The following is a 14,305-nucleotide window of genomic DNA, read 5'->3' on the forward strand; positions in this document are numbered from 1 at the left end:
TACACACAGGTGTTAGTAAGTGGGAAATGTGCCCATCACAAACTGGACGCTTTTGGAGGACAGGAGCAGGGCGGAAAGCTCTGATCACAGCATGCTGGGACAAGCAGCTTCTGACTCTTCATGGTGTGTACCTTCCCATCTCAAACCTGTAGTTGATATTCCTCCGGGAGTTGATGTCCCAGCTCTGGATGGCTGCCCACATACGCTCTTCCACCTCGGCCCTCTGGGGCTCACAGACACCCCAGGCCTCAGGCCCATCGAACATGATGTGGGACAGGACACCACAAGCATTGTAAGAAACCTCAATGCCATCAGCCTTGCTTTCCAGCAGGTTGCTACCAGGAGGAAAAAGGAAAATCCATCATGTAAATCAAGGATGATAACCGAGATACCATGACTGCTGGCTGAGCCTCCTGAGCCCTAGGATTGCAGGAGTGTACTACTGGGGCTCAGCTGTAAAGACGAGTCTTCTGATTGTTTCTGAGTCAGGATCTTACGCAGTTCAGGCTGGCCTGGAACTTGCTATGTCTTCAAGATTCCTGCTTCGACACCATGTGCTGGGACTATAAGCTTGTGAAACCACATCTAGCCACTTGGAATTCACAGAGTCCTTCCAAACTGGTTATGACTGATTACTGCTCTGTGGCAGGTTGAAAAAGTAAGAAAGCACATAGGGGCTTGAGAAATGGCTCCGTGGCTCAAAGTACAAACTGTTTTTCCAGAGACTGGAGTTAGGTTCCCAGCACACATGGAGGCTTGTATCTGCCGTACCCTGCAACTCCAGGAAAACCCAAAGCCTCTGGCCTCATGGGCACATACCCATCCCTTCACACACATAATTAAAACAAAATCAATTGGAAACAAAAACCACATACTAGACAGAAAGCAGTACCAACAACAAACCTGGAACACACACTACTGTATTCTGAGTGTCCTGGCGGCTGAGGCAGCACCCACCTGAAGACGCTGATGAACTGAGAGGTCATCAGCTGAGGCCGCAGCTCCTTCACCTCCGCCACATTCCCCAAGAGTCCCAGCATGTTCCGGTGCAGCTCCTGCTTCTCTGGGAACTCCTGGGCAACGAGAGCCAGCAAGGCCTTGCTACTCAATCATTTAATGTCTGCTACTGTTACCCTGAAGGCTTTGTGGGCACCTGTCTGATCGGCCCTTCTAGACACAGGAGAGGTACAGTAGGCTGACCCCAACTTCCTAGTGATCCCAAGACCTGTGGGACAAGTGGGGTTCCATTTTCCACAGCTTGGAAGAGTCCTTTGAGGAGCCCCTTGGATGCTAAAGCAGAAAAGAGAGACCTACTACCCTCTGGGCAGAACTGTATCCAGTGGGAAGGGAATGGTCTGTGGGTAGTCAGAGCAGACTGCTGTGAACAAAGGCTGGATTCCCTGGCAGAAGGGATCTCAGAAGGCCCAGCTTGGTGGCATGGCTGGGGTGGGGGGGGGGGTCCCTGACACTTCTCTTAGAGGCAAACACTGTGTGTATGTGTGGCCCTGAGATTCTCATGCCACGTGTGTCCATGGGAAGCTTGCATGGGATGGAGCTGGTGGAGGGGCAGCCTGTGGGGTGGTGGCAGCCTGGCTCCTACCTTGAGGCAGTCGAGAAAGAGCTTCATGCCATTGAAGCTGAGGAACATCTCGCAGTTGTCGGGTGTCTCGTCTGTGATGTTCCACAGGGCACTCCAGGAGAACTCCATGACCTGGTCACACTGTGGGGGGGGGGGGAGGTTTGCAGCTCAGCTGTGTCCTCCCAAGGACACATGGCCAGCCCTGGCACAGATGCCTCTGGGATGAGGCAAAGTATGTGAAGCTCTCCTTACCGTCTTGTCCAGCAGCTTCTTCTGGATCAGCTTTAACATGGTCTGTGGGCAGAGGAGACAGGCTGCCTGAGGCCAGGGCTCCCACAGCCCAGGAGCTCAGCAGAGGGAGTCACTGGCTGCTCCAGGTGACACAGCCTGACAGTGCCCAATGCTTCAGACTTTTATGGAGGCTGTTTGAAGGTAGTCAAGTATATACCCTTGGGACTTGGCCCAGCCCTCCCCTGCTATGGTCTGCACGTCCCCAGGGATAAGTGAGGGTGGCAATGGATCCATCTAGTTCCTGCCTTTTCCTTTCCTTCCATATTTATCCTGTTCTGTGCTAGGCTAAAAATTTCTTCAGACTAGGCCGGGAAGGCACAGTGATGGAAGGGCCAACCCTGGTCTTTTCCACAGGAATTACTGCATGGAACTAGAAGAAGCAGTTTAAAGACAGAGGCCACACAATCATAAGCAACAGTCACATTAAGAAATTCTTCTGGGGGCTGGAGAGATGATGGCTCAGAGGTTAAGAGCACTGCCTGTTTTTCCAAAGGTCCTGAATTCAATTCCCAGCAACCACATGGTGGCTCACAACCATCTGTAATGAGGTCTGGTGCCCTCTTCTGGCCTGCAGGCATACACACAGACAGAATATTGTATATATAATAAATAAATTAAAAAAAAGAAAAAAGAAATTCTTCTGGGGGGCTGGAGAGATGGTTCAGCAGCTAAAAGCACTATCTGGTCTTCCAGAGGACCCAGGTTCAATTCCCAGTGCCCATATGGCAGCTCACAACTGTCTGCTAACTCCAGTTCCAGGGGATCTGACATCCTCACGTAAACATACACTCAGGCAAAACACCAATGCACATTAAATAAAGTTTAAAAAAACTGTTTAGAATAAACACACACACACACACACAAAGTTCTTCTGATTGCTGGGAATGGTGGTACAGGCCTTTAATCCCAGTCCCAGCATTTGGAAGGCAAAGGCAGGCAGATCTCTGTGAGTTCGAAGCCAGCCTCGTCTACAGAGCAAGTTCTAGGACACAGGGCTACACAGAGATACCCTGTCTTGAAAAATAAAACAAAACAAAATTTGTCTGATGTGGTCATGGTGGTGCATGCCTTTAGTACCAGCACTTAGGGGGAGGTAGGTGGATCTTTCTGAGTTTGAGACCAGCTTGGTCTACAAGTTCCAGGCCAGCCAGGACTACACAGAAAGACCTTGTCTCAAAATAAAACAAACAACTCTTCTGCAGAGATGGCTCTGTGGTCAGGAGAGCACACTATTCTTGTAGAGGCCCCTTGTGAGACTGCTATGTCCACCTACTGCTGTGGGATAATGCTTTTGTACACTATAAAGATCTGTAACTCATACAGTTTAACAAAATGCTATGGGCCAGTAGTCAGGCAGGAAGTATAGGTGGGACAACCAGACTAGGAGAAATCTGGAAAGAGGAAAGGCAGAAATTCAGTTACCAGCCAGATGCAGAGCAAGTAAGATGAGAATGCCTTGCTAAGAAAAGGTACCAAGCTATGTGGCTAAACAGGGACAAGAATTATGGGCTAAGTTGTAAGATCTAATTAATAACAAGCCTGAGCTAATAGGCCAAACAGTTCATAATTAATATAAGCCTCAGTGTGTTTATTTAGGACTGAATGGCTGTGGGACCGGGTGGGACAGAAACAACTCCAGCTCCAGATGGGTCAAACAATTCTGGCCTCTACTAGCACCCACTGACACACATGACTAAAAATAAGCAAAGGGGAAGAAAGTCTTTAAAGGGCTGGGCACCTGCCTAGCACATGCCAGACCCTGCACTCAATCCTTAGCAATCATCTCCTTCACCCCACCCAGGGTCTCCCCTACCCCTCCTACCCCCAGTCCAGGTCTCCTGAGGCTTTGCTCACAGAGGACAGTCTGACAAGGGCAGAAAAGCACACGTACCACGACGAAGCCCATCTTGCCCACGGCTTCCTTATGGTCATTGTCCACCTGACAGACCAGGGCATTACACAGGTGCACAGCAATGCGCTGGATGGACTCGTCCTGCCGGGTGGGGCTGAGGATGCTAAGCAGAAGCTCGTTTACCCGGCGGTACTGGAACTCCAGTTCCTCGGGGATGCTGAAGTTGCAAAGGGTCAGACAGCAGTTCCGCTGCACCTGGCCGGGTTGGGAGACAAGCGGAGTACGTGTTTAGGCACAGATTTAGAATAAGGCTCCAGGCCAAGGCCACCCAGAGTTGGGGAGGCCCTCCAGAGGAACAGGCTACCAGGCTTTCTTGTTTGGAGTTTTTTGAGATGGAGATGGGGGTCTCACATGACTCAGGCTGAATTCAAACTCACTAGCTTCGGCTCCTACCCTCCCTGTCTCAGTCTCCCAAGACCTTAGAATTACAAGTGCGTACCACTAGGCTCAGCTAAGGCTTGTTGTCTTGCTTTTCGTTTTTATTTTTTATTTAGTTATTTACTTATTTATTTATTTAGGTTTTTTTGAGATAGGGTTTCTCTGTGTAACAGCCCTAGCTGTCCTGGAACTCACACTGTAGACTAGGCTGGCCTCGGACTCACATAGATCCACCTGCCTCTCTTCATTTTTATTAAGGTTATTCTAAAAAAGCTTTTAAAAAACATGAGATTTTAGTATAGCATATAATTATAACAAAATAGCCCGGTGGTGGTGGTGCACACCTTTAATCCCAGCACGTGGGAGGCAGAGGCAGGCAGATCTCTGTGAGTTTGAGGCCAGCCTGGGCTACAAGAGCTAGTTCCAGGACAGGCTCCAAAGCTACAGAGAAAACCAGTCTCAAAAAAAAAGAAGAAAAAAAAGTATTAGAAACAACCTCCCCATCAGTGATAGGGACAAGGCAGAGGAGGTGGCCCATCTGGATGGAAGTCAGAGGGCAGAGGGGGCAGAGGTGGGGTGGCCATGGCAGTGGGTTTCTGTTGAGGCTAGCTTCTGGGGCCCTTAGATGCCAGGGACGGGATTCTGGGACAGTGGATATGCCAAGGGAAATGGAAAAGGTCACCTAAGTTCAGGTAAGCCTGGGCGACATGCGTGTCTGGTACCCTGGGAAGCAAGAAGGGTTACTGGGCCAAAACATACAGGCCACAGTAGGCAGGGACTCACCGTCACCTCCTGGTAGGACTCCATGCCATTCAGCACCACCTGGATGACCTGTCGGCGCAGTTTGATACTCTGCTCTGAGCGGTACTCAGAATTGGTCAGGTAGAAGAGGGCAGCACTGCCGGTCACTTGAATGTTCTTGTCGTACTTGTGGCACTTGAGGGCTGTGATGACCAGCTGTGTGAAGACAGGGTGGGGGCTGGGGCTCAAAGTCCTGCCTGAGGCAGGCAGGGACAGCCTGGGTTCTTAGTCACCATGGCTCCTCTGGGGAAAGGCCAATCCTAGCCCTGCACTCCTGGGTAGACGTGGGGACAGCAGGAACTAAGGCAGGGCCTGAACGAGTTGGCAGGGAAGCCAGGCACTGCCAAAGGGGTGGAAGCATGCAAGGCTATCTCCTGGGATCAGGGGTGGGTGCAGAGGGACAGAGGAGGGCAGGGCTGTCTGGGAGCCTGAGGGCTCGGGATCTGAGCTGACCTTCAGGGCCCGCAGAAGCTGGTTGCAGCGCTCAATGCGTGCAATGTCAAAGAGCAGGTTGATGGCCCTGGAAGTGATCTCAGGCCGGTGTTCTGTGTAGGCCTCGATGGCGTTTAGCACTTGTTCTTCATTTTTGTCTCCACTTACCTAAGATGGAACATGTTAAGGACAATCCAGAAGAGGCCAGGTAATGGGATCCCCAGGCTCAGCTGTGCTCCAGTGCCTGGCCACTTCCTTTCTTCCCCATTTCCCCTTCACTCTCCTGCTCCCCTCCCCCACCTCTCCCAACCCCCCACCTCTTACTTTGTAGGCTGGAATGTGTGTGAGGCGGCACAAGGAGGTCTCAAAGAGCCCAAGGAACTGCAGTGGCCTCTTCAGAGCCCGGAAAGGCATGATGCTGCTCTTGGAAGGCTCAGTGCTGGGGAGAGCACGCCAGAGTTAGCAACCTGGGCAGACCTAGCCAGGGCTCCCCCACAGACTAGGTATTTCCTTGATGAAGAAACAAGGGCTTCTAGCCTCATCCTGCCCTACCCAACTCACTAAGCAGCTAAGACTGGCCTTGAACTCCTGATCCTCCTATCCCCACCTCCCAAGTGCTGGGATTACAGGTACATGCTACCATGCCTGTTCTACGTTGTGTTGGGGATGCAGCCCAAGACTTTGTACATGGTTGGCAAGCACTCCAACACTGAGCTACATTCCCAGCCCCCACTTCTTGATGGAGGGGTAGGAATGGGATGGGAGCTGCTACCATTGCCACCATTGAGAGGTATCCTTCTAACAGGGACATGTTTCACATGCCACTAAATATGGCTGAAGGAGGGCATGAGGCCAATTATAGTGGCTGGACTGGAATTAGATCTCACCACAAGCCCAGAGGCACACACTGGCCATGTGCACACCTGAGGAACAGCAGTCCAATGGTCTGGGCTTCCCACCATCCCATCGTGCCTGTGCTGTCTGTTTCCCAGACACACTACCTGTGGCCTCCAAGACTTGTGCATGCTGACCCTATGCTGCAATATGATCTGCTCAACAGACCCAGAATTGCTTAGGGCAGCCCCAAGTGTGCATTTCCCAGGCCAGTGCCCACCAGCTCACAGCGGGCAGGGCCTGACTTGCTTCTTTCTATAATTTATTCAGTGTGTGCGTGTATGTGTGTGCTTGTGCATGCTCACACATGAGCACTCATGTGGAAATCAGCAGGCAGTTTGTAGGACTGGGTCCAGGGACTGAACCTGAACTCAGGTTGTCAGGTTTAGTGTCAAGCACCTTTACCATCTTGCTGGCCTTGACTTTTTTTTTTTTTTTTTAATTAATTTTATGGGTATGGGTGTTTTGCTTGCATATATGTTGTACCCTATGTGTGCCTGATGCATGCAGAGGCCAGAGGAAGATGTTAGGCCCTTAGAAACAGACTTACAAACAGGCTGTGAGCCATCATGCGGATATTGGGACTCACACCCAGGTCCTCTAGAAAAGCAACAAATACTTTAAACTGGTCATCCATCTCTCTAGTCATCCCAGCCCCTTTCTGAAGCTATGTAGCCCAGGCTGGCCTTAAACTCAGAGATGAGCCTGCCCTGTCTCTGTGTGCTGGGACTAAAGGCATACATTAGCATGCCGGCCTCACGAACCTGCTTCTTATTTCCAGCACCAGCATGGTCCTTGGCACAGGGTGCTTAGCTGGGGCTTAGTGAATAACAGCCTGTCAGCAGTCATAGCAAGGCACTCACCTGGTCTGCCCTGCCTCCTCCTCCATCTTGGAGATGCTGCAGTTCTCAAGGATCATGTGGCCAGAGATGTCTAGGGACATCAGGTTCCCCAGCTTCTGCACCAAGAGGCTGAGAACCTTCCGCGTCAGCTTGAACTTGTAGTAGCTGGAGAGGCGGTCTCGGGAGATGTCCAGGTGGCTGGAGGTCAGATAGGGGCCAGAGGTCAGGATCTGACTCTTTCAGGTCACAGCAGGGGAGGACCCATGCCTGCCACAACTTCTCAGGGGAATTCTGGCGAAAAGCCCTGCTGGGACTTAGATCCCTTAAATTGCTCTAATCCAGCAAGAAATGTGGTCTAGGGAGTGGGCTCTCTCTCTCTCTCTCTCTTTGTTCCATGCAAGGGTTCCCTCTCTCTCCCACCCTCTGCCCTCCCCTCCTGCCGAAGGCAGAGCGAGCAGCTCACCGCAGCTTGTGCAGCTGGACGATCACACGGATGTGCTCATCTGAAAGGTCCATGTTGTAGAGCACAAGGGACATCAGACTGTCCTTCCACTGTGTTAGGAAGGTGGCATCGCTTGTCTGGATGCCTGAGAGGTCCAAGGCAGCCAGTGAGTTGAGTGGCCGAAGCAGTGACTCCACGGGGACACCATCAATCATGCGGCCCAGGTTGAGGAAACGCAGGCGGCTGAAGCCTTCAAAGGTGAAGTCCTTGACCAGCACCTGGCAGGTGGGGTTGACGAGACACTCGTCCTCGCAGCCGCCTGGGTTGTCCTCCTCATAGAAGATGTTGGAGCAGCCGAAGAGGCTCAGAGACACCAGACTGTGGCTGAAGCTCCGCAGCGTCTGCAGGCTCTTGGCAGACAGCTTCTCGCAGTTGGTCAGGTACAGCTCCACCAGGTCCTGGAGTAGCACAGCAGCCTCAGCTCCTCTGCCCACCCTGTGCCACCCCAGGCCTGGCTTCTGGGAACGAATGGGTGGGGGCTGCACAGTAGGGAGCGCGGCCTCACCTGCTTGCGAATGGCCTCTAGGTCCTGGTCCTGCACCAGGTCCTCACGGAGGTGGATCCGGGTGAGGCGGGTGCTGCGGGGGTCTGAGAAGAGGCTGAAGAAAGTCTCGTGGGGCTCAAAGGTGCAGGCAGCACTGACCAGCTCCACGTACCTGGGAGAGAAGCGAGCCTAGCTTAGGGAGTGCCTAGGAGCCTGACATGCCTTCTGTGCCCACATCAGGTGCCTGAGGGCTGATATCACCCAACAGCCAGCACCTGCTTAGATTGTGACCACACTGCAAGCTTCAGGAGACAGGAATCAAAAGATGGTCCTCAGGGTGGTAAAAGGAGCCTCCCATCATCAATAGCACGCCTCAAGCACATCCCCTCATCAGCCTAAACACAGCACGGACACCTCTCTTCATGGGCACAGCCCACCTGCAGATCTCCACTACCTCAGCCACAGCACCACCATGGTCCAATCACATCTTTGCTTCCTTCCTTCCTTCCTTCCTTTCTTTTTTTGTTTTTGTTGACAGGGTTTCTCTGTAGCTTTGGAGCCTGTCCTGGAACTAGCTCTTGTAGACCAGGTTGGCCTTGAATTCACAGAGATCCACCTGCCTCTGCCTCCTGATTGCTGGATTAAATGCATGCGCCATCACTGCCCAGCTCAGTCTTGTCTTAGTAGCCTTCTGGCATCTTATCAGCCCCTTCCAGGGCAGGCAAATTAGGTAAAATGGTTTTGAGCTGGGTGCTAGGCAGAGGTTGACCCGTCAGTGTAACCCTACCTAGCTAGGACACCAGTTTGTGCATGAATCCTGGGCTAGGGGTTTGGAGAGACGGCTCAGCTGTTAAGAGCACTTGTTTTTAGGGACTGAGAGGAGTGGAGGGAGGGAAAACTGAGATCAGGATCTAATGTATGAGAGAAGAATAAAAGTACATTTTTTTAAAAAAAAGTACTTGTCCTTGCAGAGGACAGGTATTAAGTTCCCAGCACCTACATGGTGGCCCTTTTAAAAAAGAAAAGAACCAGACATGGTATGGCACGCCTTTATTCCCAGCACTTGGGAGGCAGACGCAGGCGGCTCTCCAAGTTTGAGGCTAGCTCGGTCCACAGAGTGAGTTCCAGGTCAGAAGAGGCTACACAGAGAAACCGTGTTTGGCTCAAGTGCTCGCAGCTGGGAAGCTCACATGTAACTGACTCTCCCTAGATGTCAGTGTCTTCACCTGGGAAATGCACTTAGCTCTGGTGCTGAGCTGACAGTGTTCAGCATCCTGCCTGGCCCACGTCAAATGCTGAGAGCATCATTCTGAGCTCAGTCCTTGGTTCCCATCTGGCTATGAAACTCTCTGATCTAACGGTTTCCCTTTGGGATAACTGGAATATACCTCAGTGTTCAGGGAGTGTAGACACATTGTGCTGTAGGCACCCAAAGCAGTGGTAGAGGGGGGCACCAGAAGGCTGCATAAAGATCATCTGGGTGATTCAGTCTCTGATCAGGTCTGTTGTTCTGGTCTTAGCACACATGTAAACACACATGTCCATGTGTACTTAGTTCAGAAGTGCAGGCACAGGTGTGAGCACATACACGGAGCAGCACACAATGTCCTGACTTAGATGTGGGATTTTATACTAACTCATCCCTAAAAACACATGCTGCTCCACACACGTTCTGTGCTTCATAATCCTGTAATACCTATTCTTTCAAGTGTCCCACCTGTGAACACACACCAGCGCCTACAACCGTAACTCTATGGTAACATACCATCACTCTTGTCCCTCACTGTCACACTCACAGGCGTTTCCCTTTGTGGGGTCTGAACGTAGTCTGGATCGTCAGATCACACTTCATTCCCCCACACTTGACTCCAACCCTGCCCCCGTCCTGGGTCCCTTGCTCACTCATTGACCAGCTGGTCACAGATTTCGCTGGGCAAGAAGATGTCCGGATGCAGCCGCAGGGTCTCCTTGTCCAGCAGGTAGCCCAGGGTGCCATCAAGATTCCGGAGACAGAAGTCAGTACAGAGGGCCATCAGGGACTCAGGCGTGTCGGACGCCATGCTGGGAGAAGGCAGGTGGCTACTCTAGGGTGGACCCACAAGGGCAACTATAAATGCTCAACACTCACAAGATCATTGGCAGAGCCACAGCCTGGGAAGAAGAGAAGGAGAAAAGAGCCAAATGAGCTGCAGAGAAGCGTGTACTCTCTGTGTGGGGAAAGGGAAGCCCCATCCATCGCACTCAAATGACCACCTTAAAAGGTAGCATGAAGCCAGGGGTGGTGGCACACGCCTTTAACCCCAGCACTCAGGAGAGAGGTAGGCAGATCTCTGTGAGTTCAAGGCCAGCCTGGTCTACAGAGTGAGTTCAGTGCAAACCTGTAATCCCAGCACCCGGGAGGGAGGCAGAAGCAAAGGATCCAGACCAGCCTGAACTACAGCGAGTCCGTGACTCACACAGAAGTGGCATGTTATCCAGTCACAGAAGTTCTTATATAACACGGGGCCACACTAACCGAAGAAATCAATTATGAAGGTTACAGCACAGTCTGTGGAAGGTGCAGCCACAAAAGGTGATTCTACACAGACAGATGGGAATGGGAGCAATTGCTTCTGGAGCTGGGGTTTCCTTTGAGGGATGACACACTACAAACCACAGACATGGATACTTAAGGGGTTGGAACACACGGCCTGTGAACTACACTCAAATTGTTACTTTACAAAGGGCTGGAGAGATGGCTTAGCGGTTAGGAACATTTACTTCTCTTGCAAAGGCCGTGGATTCAGTTCCCAGAACCTCCATGGTAGTTCACAGCTAACCAGAATTCCAGCTCCGGGGCATGTAGTGCCCATAGAGCTCAGGAAAGAAATCACATCTTCTAGAACTAGGATTACAGATGGCTGTGAGCTGCCATGTGGGTGCTGGGAACCAAACCCAGGTCCTCTGCAAGAGCAAGTGCTCCTAATCACTGAGCCAGTTCTTTAGCCACTCTCCTAAGATTTCATAACAGGCCTTACAAATGCAAACCATAATGCAGGGTGTGGTGGTGCACACCGTTAACCTGAGCACTCCAGAGGCAGATACAGGAGGATCTCTGTTAGTTCGAGGCCAGCCTGGTCTACAAAGTAAGTTCCAGGATAGCCACGGCTGTAACACAGAGAAATCCTGTCTCGAAAATCCCAAAAAATCCCAAACAAAGCAAAAATGCCAATCATAAGAGAAAAATTTTAAACTGATATGCACTGGAGTGAAGACATTTCTGTCACACATACACAGAAGTTAATTCCACTCCAGGTCTAAAGGAAAGCAAAGGGTGGGGGAACACTAAGGGAGAGGATGACGAAGCTCCATTCAAGTCTAGACAACTAATGGAGATTCAGGGGGGAGGAAGGAGGAGGAAGAGAAGGCGAACACAGACTACAATGCATATCTGATCCTTCCTCTGAGGGGACCCACAGGTGTCTTCACTGTGAACATTCCCATGTATGCTGCAATTCAGTAAAGATTAAAAATGGTGCTGGGTGGTGGTGGCGCACGCCTTTAATCCCAGCACTCGGGAGGCAGAGGTAGGCGGATCTCTGTGAGTTCAAGACCAGCCTGGTCTACAAGAGCTAGTTCCAGGACAGGCTCTAAAGCTACAGAGAAACCCTGTCTCGAAAAACCAAAAAAAAAAAAAAAAAAGATTAAAAATGGTTGGCACCAGTCAGGTATGGTGGTACACGCCTTTAGTTTCAGCACTTAGAAGGCACAGTTAGGAGGATCTCTGTGAGTTCAAGGCCAGCTGGTCTACATAGCAAGTTCCAGGTCAGCAAACAAAAACATGATTGGCAGCTGGGCAGTGGTGGCACACACCTTTAATCCCAGCAACCGCACTCAGGAGGCAGTGGTGGGTAGATCTTTGTGAGTTTGAGGGCAGCCTGGTCGAGGCCAGCCTGGTCTACCAAGTGAGTTCCAGGACCGGCTCCAAAGCTACAGAGAAGCCCTGTCTCGATAAAAACAAAAAAACAAAAACAAACAAGCAAACAAAAATCCACGATTGGCACCAAGGAAAGAGGCCCACACTTGCAGGAAATCTGGATACATCCTGGTGACAAGCCAGTTCACAGAGACTCAACACTGGCTGCAACGACTACAAACTGAACCTTCATATTATACTTAAGTGAACAAGAAACAGTTCCTGGGTTTAGAGCGCTTTTGTAGAGAACCTGCATTTGCTTCACTGTGTAGATGTGTGGGCTCTGTACAAGTACTACTACACTGGGCATACAGACAACCTGAGCATTCATGGATTTTGATACCCAACCCAGGAATCAATCCCCTGTGGATACTGAACTTCAGAAAAGTCTCAGTGTTCTGGAGATGCAGTGCGGTGGTAGAGCCCATGCTTACTATGCATGAGACTTTGGGCTCAATCCCTGACATCTCCCCAAAAGCACAGGTGCTGTGGCCAGACAGATAGATCTCTGCTTTGACTTCATTCTGTAAGTCACTGGGAAATAATGTCACCTCTCCAGACCACAGTGTCTTCATCGGAAAAGATGAGGATGACAATTCTCCTGCAGGGCTGAGGGAGATAGTGCTGGGAAATGCTTCCCAGGGCACACAACAAACAAGGCTGGGGTTATGCCTGACAGACAAGGAAACTCAAGCTCAAGGCTGCCTTGTACAAACTGGTCTCTTTGGCTCTGTCACATATCTGTGAGAGCAGTGGATCTTAACCTATAGGTCACGACCCTTTCACAGGGGTCACCTAAGACCATCTGTAAACACAGATATTTACATTAACAGTAGCAAAATTATAGTTATGAAGTAGAAATGAAAATAATTTTCTGGTTTGGGGGTCACTGTAACATAAGTAGCTATATTAAAGGGCCATCGCATTATGAAGATTGAGAACCACGAGGAAGGTTCCAAATGAGTGTGGGCTCAGCACTGCCCAGTTTTTGGGCATCCTGTGTCCACTCCTAAATCTTCTAAGTTATTCAGGACATGCAGCAAGAGGCAACACTGCCTGCACTAGGGAGGCTGAGGTAGGAGGATCACAGGTTCAGGACCAGCCTGAGCAACTTAGCAAAATCCTGTGTTAATAAAATAAAAACATGGGGTAGCTCAGTGGTGGAGCACTTGCCTAGCATGTATGAGACACTGGGTTTCATCTTTGGGAGGAAAAAAATTTTAAATCAGCTATTCTTTTGCTGATGAAGTTTTTTGTTTTTGTTTTTAAGATTTCAAAGATTTCTTTCTAACTTTGGGGCCTGTCCTGGAACTAGCTCTTGTAGACCAGGCTGGCCTCGAACTCACAGAGATCTGCCTGTCCACCTGCCTCTGCCTCCAGAATGCTGGGATTAAAGGTGTGCACTACCACAACCTGGCTTCGTTTTTATTTTATTTTTAAAAATATTTATTTATTATGTATACAATATTCTGTCTGTGTGTATGCCTGCAGGCCAGAAGAGGGCACCAGACCTTATTACAGATGGTTGTGAGCCACCATGTAGTTGCCGGGAATTGAACTCAGGACCTTTGGAAGAGCAGGCAATGCTCTTAACCACTGAGCCATCTCTCCAGCCCCTCGTTTTATTTTATAGATAGAATCTCACTACATAGACCTGACTGGCCTGGAACTCTCTAGGTAAACCAAGATAGCCTTGAGCTCACAGAGCTCTTCCTGTCTCTGCTGGAATTAAAGGCATGCGCCACTATGCCCACCTCTAATATTAACTTATATAAATGTGTGTGGAGGGAGGGCATGTGCATAAGTCCAGGTACACATGGAGCCAAAAGAGAATGACAGAGTCCCTGTGAGCTGCTTGATACAGGTGCTAGGAATTGAATTCAGGTCTCTAAGAATAGCATGCACGTGCTAGAGAGATGGCTCAGAGGTTAAGAGCACTGGTTGCTCTTCCAAAGGTCCTCAGTTCAATTCCCAGCAACCACATGTGGGTGCTGGGACTCAAACAAAGGCTCCTAACTGCAGAGCCACCTCTGCGGCCTTTCTTTGATTTCAGTTGCCATGATTCTCACCGCTACCTTCTGCCAAGCTGCCCTCACTTCTCTGTCAAGCAGGCTCCCCACAAGGCCCATGTTTCAGCAGTCCTAGTGACAATGGCACAAATGGTGGGGCTGCCTGGACCTCGGCACGACCTTCTTCACTTACAGGCCTGCCAGACTCAGGAAGGAGCTTGGCCTT

The 14,305-nt window shown here is 50.5% G+C and overlaps 1 protein-coding gene across 7 annotated transcripts in view; it reads right to left on the reverse strand.

Moving 5' to 3' along the window:
- Zer1 (zyg-11 related cell cycle regulator) overlaps window positions 1-14,305 on the reverse strand; it is a 39,625-nt gene that overhangs the window by 4,594 nt on the left and 20,726 nt on the right. For 6 of the 7 annotated variants that reach the window (XM_038337946.1, XM_038337943.1, XM_038337944.1 and 3 more), the window contains 12 exons: window positions 10,018-10,266; window positions 8,137-8,287; window positions 7,593-8,029; window positions 7,151-7,327; window positions 5,718-5,832; window positions 5,415-5,561; window positions 4,944-5,117; window positions 3,762-3,977; window positions 1,832-1,873; window positions 1,601-1,720; window positions 958-1,073; window positions 132-335 (listed from right to left, as the gene is read on the reverse strand). In XM_038337946.1, the coding sequence (XP_038193874.1) occupies window positions 132-335; window positions 958-1,073; window positions 1,601-1,720; window positions 1,832-1,873; window positions 3,762-3,977; window positions 4,944-5,117; window positions 5,415-5,561; window positions 5,718-5,832; window positions 7,151-7,327; window positions 7,593-8,029; window positions 8,137-8,287; window positions 10,018-10,175 (2,057 nt within the window). In that variant the 5' untranslated portion in view covers window positions 10,176-10,266. The remainder of the gene's footprint in view (window positions 1-131; window positions 336-957; window positions 1,074-1,600; window positions 1,721-1,831; window positions 1,874-3,761; window positions 3,978-4,943; window positions 5,118-5,414; window positions 5,562-5,717; window positions 5,833-7,150; window positions 7,328-7,592; window positions 8,030-8,136; window positions 8,288-10,017; window positions 10,267-14,305) is intronic. The other variant, XM_038337949.2, reaches the window with a different exon arrangement.

This window comes from Arvicola amphibius, chromosome 7 (assembly GCF_903992535.2).
Source record: "Arvicola amphibius chromosome 7, mArvAmp1.2, whole genome shotgun sequence".
Classification (NCBI taxonomy): Eukaryota; Metazoa; Chordata; class Mammalia; order Rodentia; family Cricetidae; genus Arvicola; species Arvicola amphibius.